General features: G+C 34.8%; 1 protein-coding gene across 1 annotated transcript; it reads right to left on the bottom strand.

Moving 5' to 3' along the window:
- Positions 1 to 4,146: 4,146 nt before the first annotated feature.
- Positions 4,147 to 5,846, bottom strand: LOC111909732 (cyclic dof factor 1). The gene is made up of 2 exons (XM_023905515.3): positions 5,368 to 5,846; positions 4,147 to 5,190 (listed from the first exon to the last, which is right to left on the bottom strand). Exons 1-2 carry the CDS (start codon positions 5,533 to 5,535, stop codon positions 4,264 to 4,266), a joined length of 1,095 nt encoding a protein of 364 aa, XP_023761283.1. The 5' UTR covers positions 5,536 to 5,846; the 3' UTR covers positions 4,147 to 4,263.
- Positions 5,847 to 7,246: the final 1,400 nt, after the last annotated feature.

The following is a 7,246-nucleotide window of genomic DNA, read 5'->3' as shown; positions in this document are numbered from 1 at the left end:
GGATAGTTGCATAGAATGTTAGAATCTAGCATATTCTATAAGTAGCAAGAATTTGATATTCTTTAACTTATGAAAAGCGGATTTGGATTTGTAAAATGAGAAGGATTGGAAATGTGTTCAATGTGATCTATTTCACAAAGTAAGAACCATAGGTAAACATTGTGTGCATGCTAGGAGCATGAGACAAGTGTTGGAATTCAATTAAGAAGTTGATTACCCGAAACGACAAATAATGAGTAATCAATATGGTGATAAATAAAAGGTGTTTTATTTATACTCAAAGGTTTGAGGCCATATGGGATTAGTATTATTCTTGTGTTTCACATTTGCATGTTTTGACTTCCAGAATAATTGAGTTTGTTAAGAATAATCGAATTATTCAAACGGGCCACAGTCGTTCATATGTTGGAAGTAGATATGAATGAAGACTGTTGTGAATTGGTGTGTGGATTGTCTAAAAGAGGATTAGACATAAGCAAGAGTTTGCTGCAACGTTCATGAGTGCTTATGAATGTGATTTGAGCATTGGACAAAACCCACGCTCACTTGGATCACTCCATGGATTGTATCGCGAGTGATTAGTGAGACGATAACATCTTATATTCTTGAAACCGAGATGTGTGAGTTGTATCTTGCAAATCGGTTACACATTGATAATATGTAAACGCACCAGTAACTTGGTGTTATAAAACATATTGTTGTGTGTGATTCGGTGCGTGAGTACAAGCAAGCATTGTATCAAAGTTTATCCGTTACTTTTATCCAAAGTAGGATAAAAGCGATATCTTTGGGCCCCTCGATGGTTTAGTGATGACAAACGTAAATGCTCGGCCGGGCTAGGGCTAATTTGATTTGTTCAATTAGTCTGTCGTCATAAATCAGAAATCGAGAAGTAGTACAAAGAGAATGATTAGAAATCATATCTCATATGATATCTAGAATGGAGGAATATGTGATCCCTTATCTAAGGACACGCATATTTGATATGATCAGAGTTGACAGCGGCTTTGGAAAGCTACGATTGCAGATCGGGATCCGAAGTCATACGCAGAATAGTTGTTAGACTTATCCAAGTGGGAGACTGTTGGATTAGTGTCTAAGTCCATAACTATTTTGGTATGTACTTGACCCGATGGTGCATGGTCCTTTTGGGTTGCCTTCACCAAAGCAACTTGATTGGAGAAATAAATAGAAAGAGAGGATAATATGATTAATTAATATGTTATAAGGATAATATATTAAAGGAGAAATCATATTTGTTTAATTAATATTGGTCAATAATTAATTGAGAATTAATTTTGTGATCAAGTGTAATTAATTAAACTTGAGGGGCTGAATTGTAATTATGTGATAGTTACAAAATAAGGTAAGGATTATCTTATAAGTATGGTGAACGAATTTAAGGTTGGAAAGCCTTAGAATTCGAGTATGATAAGGATTCAAGGATTATCTTATTGGTTGCTTAATGGATAATCAACTAGATAAGGATAATGACTGAAACCCTATCTCTACACCTATATAAACACCCCTAGGGTTATGAATTCGTGTATCCCTTCCCAAGAAGTCCTAGATACGAATTCTAACCTCTCTCCTCTCTCTTTATACCTTCTCCACTTGCTTATGGTGTTTGTAAGCCATTAGAGGAGTGACACTTGTGACTCTCTGCTTTCCAAGGTCAATTCAAGGAGGAATTGGATTGTTATTGCTATATAACAATCAAGGTATGTTCTTAAACCTATTTACATGTGAATTCTGATTTCCATATGCTAGTATTAGGGTTCAAAGTCTTGGATTCAAAGTATGTACAATAGAGAAACCTAGATCCGAGCTTTAGGGTTTGTATGAGCATATAGGATGTCTTGTGACCAAAACCCATCACACTCTTGGTCCGTGAACACCATTTAATGGGGTTTTTAAGCCCCAAAACCCCTCCAAATTGTCCCTAAGGCTTAGATATGACTTGTAGGCTTATGAAATCGGACTTAGAACACCTTGAACTAGCATTTTGGGGAGTAAACATGAGTTTACTGCCCAAGATTGTAGGCTTATGGAATCGGACTTAGATGTATGCATGTACTTGTATAGGTGCATATAAATAATGATTGAAGGACTTAGGAAGGCTTGTCCGCCCTATTTCCTTTTCTTCGTTGAGATGTGGTCTGGTGGGATCGGATGGCCGTCCGAAGGTCGTTTGATTCATTAGTTATATATTATGTATACGAGCATAGACATATAGGTTTACTCTAGTCAGTTCAATTATGAGTCTCTACCTCTAGTTCAACACTTATATTGGAAACCCACTACCCACTATTTGGGATGCATCTTCGGGACATGGCCTTCTCCTTCGTCTAGTTGGTAACCAGAGTCTCCTGTAGGGAGAGCGGACATTGTGTGTATAGATCTATACGAGATTGACACCCCTGCACCCTGACTGTTAGCTACAGTCCACGACCTACCAAGCCAAGGGGTGACAAATGTCATAATTTATATAGACGCTTGTAGGGCGTCAGGTACTCTAGTGTCGGTTAGTATGGTTACGAGTATCCCAGGTTACCTTATAATTCATGGCCTTAAGGTAACGGTATTTTACACTGTATGCTAGAAACCCACTCTCAGAGTCACACTCACACTGTTTTTAGACCTTGCTAGTTGTATCTTTCATTTGATACTGTCTGGGGTCTGTATTCTCTGTTTTTAGACCTTGCTAGCTGTATCTTTCATTTGATACTGTCTGGGGTCTGTATTCTCTGTTTTTAGACCTTGCGAGCTGTATCTTTCATTTGATACTGTCTGGGGTCTATACTCTCTGTTTAGACCTTGCCAGCTGTACCTTTCATTTGGTAGCGTCTGGGGTCAGTGTCTCCCTTTGTTAGACTGAGCCAAGCGTGTCGTTCGTCCGATACTTTCCTGGAGTCTATGATTCATTTTGCCTTAGTCAGCAGTCTTCACTGCTGAGGCATATGTTGTTTCCCTGATTTCTCTTGCTTTCTTTAATAATCAAATTCTGTATTTTGATAATGATAGCGATTAAGGGAAAACTACTTTTTACCACATAACTCCGTCCAGTCTTGGTAGAAGACTGCTTTTATTAAAGAAAATATAGGATTTTCTGGAAAAGACACTAATTTAATGGATACTCTAAAACTACCACTTTTATTAAAGTTATTTGAATAAAATGACACTAAATACTTATGAACTCACCAGCATTTGTAAAAATGCTGATACTCGCTTTTCAAATAACTTGTATTCTCAGGTCAGCATTAGACAGGTACATCCCCGGAGCTTCTGACGAAGACAGTTTAGTACCAAGCTGTACCTATATTAGTACTCGTATTACTTTGTTGTATTGTAATGTAAACCATGTAAAACTATTACTATTAATGCAATGATTGTTGTACTTTGATTACTATAATGCATGTGTTGTGATACTTGACATGACGTCATCCACCCCAGAACGTTTCCGTCGTTCCGGTTTTGGGGTGTGACAGAGTGAAATGAAGAAAGAAGAACATTAGGGTTGTGTACGGATTTCAAAAATGGTCATTATGTCAGGAATGATAAATTGGTCATTTCACATTAATTAACTTTAAGTTTAACACCGTTTGCCAAAATGACATTTTTTGCAAGAATTTGAAACCATATGGACCATCTATGTAAAAAATCATCATAAAGACTAGAGTTGGTCGATTTTGTCAAAAGCAATGACCATTTATATAATTTTGTCTAATTTTATTTTATTTTTATCTTTTGTAATTCATGTTTGCTAGTTCTTGTGTATCTTGGAGATGTCTTGGAAAGTTATATTCAAAAGCAATGATCATTTATATAATTTTGTCTTATTTTATTTTATTTTTATCTTTTATAATTCATGTTTGCTAGTTCTTGTGTATCTTGGAGATGTCTTGGAAAGTTATATTCAGAATACGAAAGGGTATTTACCCTAACGGTATAAAAAGTTGATAAATAAATATCATCGGTCAAAGGTTGAAGATTTCAGTCCCGTTATAAATGAAATGTGTAGATTTTGGAAAATTATAGTATGTATGTATGTCGTTTTAAAAAAGATATATGGAATAATAAAAAATTGGAAAAGAAGACACATATCAAGAAAACTCATGCTAAAAATAGCAGTAAATCAAGAAAATCTAAAATTGGAACATCTAAAGTCTAAACTATACTATAGAATGTTTTTACAAAAAAAGCACCCTTTTTGGCTTTCTTGCGAAAGAGTAAACAGAATTACATTTTAGTATTTTTTACAGTTTACACAGTTTCTTGAAAACAGAGCGACCTAGAGAAAGCAGCAGGATTAGCCTGTAAAAAGGAAGACGACGTCCTAGTAACTGAATTCTTCTTCTTTTCTTCGCCCTTTTCTTGAAAAGCTTTAAAGTTTTCATTTTTAATTCCGAGCGTAGCCCATATGGAACTCTTTGCAGCTTCATCTGGATCATCGATTCTAAGAGTCTTCGGAATCAGAACTAAGTTCTTTGGTTTCTTCAAGTCATCTTCTGAATCGTTATGATTAATCAACACGTCGTCTCTCGAATGTTTTCCCAAGATTGGCTCACAGGGGTGTGAGGTTAGGGTTCTTGCGGGTGTTAATGGTGGCAAGAACGGAATAGAGTTCCAGTAAGTTGAAGGGTGGATTGGAATTGGAGGGCAAATGGCTGGAATTGGGATCGTCGGATTCCAGGGACTGTAGGGCCAAGAAACCGTAGGATTAGGAGGACATGAAACTTTGGAATTTAATCCATTTTCGGTTACTGAATCAGAAGCTGTGACAGTTCTATCGGAGGTAGCGGCAACTTCGGCTTGAGGTGGTGGTGCTGCTGCTTGGAAAGCTTCTTGGGAGATGGTGAAATAACGACAATGAGAGGTCGAATTCTTGTTTTTCCGGCGACCTGCTCCGACCGGCATGCTTCTCATGGTGCCTCCGGCAGTCCAGTACCTTTGGCAGCTCTTGCAGAAGTGTCGCGGCTGATTAACATTGTAGTTGTTATAGTAACAAAACTTTGTATCCATGCTTGTACAACGAGGGCACGGAAGAATTTTGTCGGGCTTTTTCAAGGTTTTAGGTTGCGAATTTGTTGCATCGGATTTTGCTGTTCCAGCTTCTTCATCAATGGACGGCGTTCTAGGGTTGGAAGCTTCCGCCATTGCCTTAGGAGATGATCTTACTTTTTGTTGATCCTGGAAACATGAACAGATGAGCATTTCCTTTCAGTTGACTTTTCTGAGTCAAACACGAAATACTAAAACTGACCCATTAATTCTATGATCATTAGAGAACTTGGGTTGCTTTTAGATTTACAAATTATGAAAACAGTGATTGTTCATGTCTTGACTGTATATGGAAGAACTGCATACCTTCTCCGGAGGTTCTCTGGTTACTCTCTCTCCTTGGAAACATTTGTGATCGGAATCGCCGTCTTTATTATCACCACCACCGGTGAAGATGACTGGAAGATTAATACTCTTACTGAATTCAGGCAGCACAATCTTCTTTCCGAACAATTTGATACCAGGATCCTCCATCACTTTTGTTTACCGATGAAACTTGGAGGTTGCTGCCGGCGGAGAGAGGTGGTTACAGTAGTGAAAGAAGGCTCGCTGGTATTTGGTGGCAAATGACAGAAGTCTTGCAAAGAATAAATATTTGGATCAAAGTATGAAAGCAGAAATATATTATATATATCTTTTAAAATTATAAGATAAAGAATGTGTTTACTGTTTAAAGTTGGGTGGGGTAGAAATTCGGTTTCAAGATAAGACGATAAAATTCTCGTTATGTCTGTGTATGAACCTCTGAGGCAAATTCTTTGAAGAATATATAATATTAAATACAATTACTATATCATCTTGAATTCTTTATTCATACATTGTTTCATTTCGTTAGTACCTGTTAGTGCAACGTAGAGTCGAATTACAATCGATGTAAATTGACAATAGTTGTTAGAGGTAAATTTCTGGGTTTTCACTAATAAAGAAATGTAAATTGTAAATCACTTTCGTAAGACATAATTTACTATAATTGGAGAATTATTTTAATAAAGTACTAGATTATTACCCGCTTTAAACGCAAGCAATGATTAAATACATATCACATTAATAGGTGACTTTGTCTTAGGTTGAATTTTAATAAAAAAAATGTTAGTTAGATTCATTGTTAGAGTTTTTGAATCAAACTTAGTAGATAAAAATATTTAGTATTTATATTAGAGCAATTTGGTTTTTTAATACAGTAGTTTTTGACATAAATAATCTATGTGATCTTTGTTTTATCACAACATAATGCGACTTCTTGATTAAAATTATTGTGTAGTTGCTTTATGAATTAAGTGTGTTCGGCTTACCAACCCTCATGGAGGCTGATATGGCTCTTCTCATATCGGTCATGTAAAACCAAAAACAACAATAAGTTGTTACATGTACCGGCAATATTAAATTTTGCAAAGAAATTCGATAAACATTACAAATAAAGTGAATTGTCATAACCATAAACATCAAATTCATACATTGTAACTTGGTCGATTTCAAAGTATTTTTCCTTATAAAATTTAAAATATGATTTTTTAGGCTACACCCAATCATATATATATATATATATATATATATATATATATATATATATATATATATATATATATATATATATATATATATATATATATATATATATATATATATATATATCTTCCGATCATATAAATTATTACAAAAAAATGTTATTAACAAAAATATAATATTAGTTTCATAATTTGCTAAAGGTTAACACTAATAAATAATAATGAACTTTCACAAATCTTAAATTTTGGTCGGTACATCCAACTAACAAATGAAATTCGGTTTAGATGTTTGATTCAAGAAGTGCATCCATTTATAATGCTTACCAGTTTTGATTGTTTCCACTTAGATGTGAACATTAATATTCTTGTAGAGAAATGAAACTTCAAATGAACTCTACATAGCCAAATCAACAAACATGACAACACAAAAAAAGTCTAACTTGGCATATAACCAAATTTCCAGCAAATTTCAAAATTTTTAGGTTTTGTTGAACAATTTTTTCAATTTATCAGAATTTTATTTTTTTAGAACCTTATATGAGTAATCAAGAATTTAAATCAAGTGAAAGAAGTAATTATTCATTTAAATCCAGTAAAAAAAATTACAATATTGTTAAATTGCATATAATTTACATGTTTGCTTATTGTCTTGGAGGTACCCGACCACTTGGATATGTACT

This window comes from Lactuca sativa, chromosome 5 (assembly GCF_002870075.4).
Source record: "Lactuca sativa cultivar Salinas chromosome 5, Lsat_Salinas_v11, whole genome shotgun sequence".
Classification (NCBI taxonomy): domain Eukaryota; kingdom Viridiplantae; phylum Streptophyta; class Magnoliopsida; order Asterales; family Asteraceae; genus Lactuca; species Lactuca sativa.
Note: the sequence above shows the minus strand (reverse complement) of the source record. Positions and strands in the feature narration are given on the sequence as shown.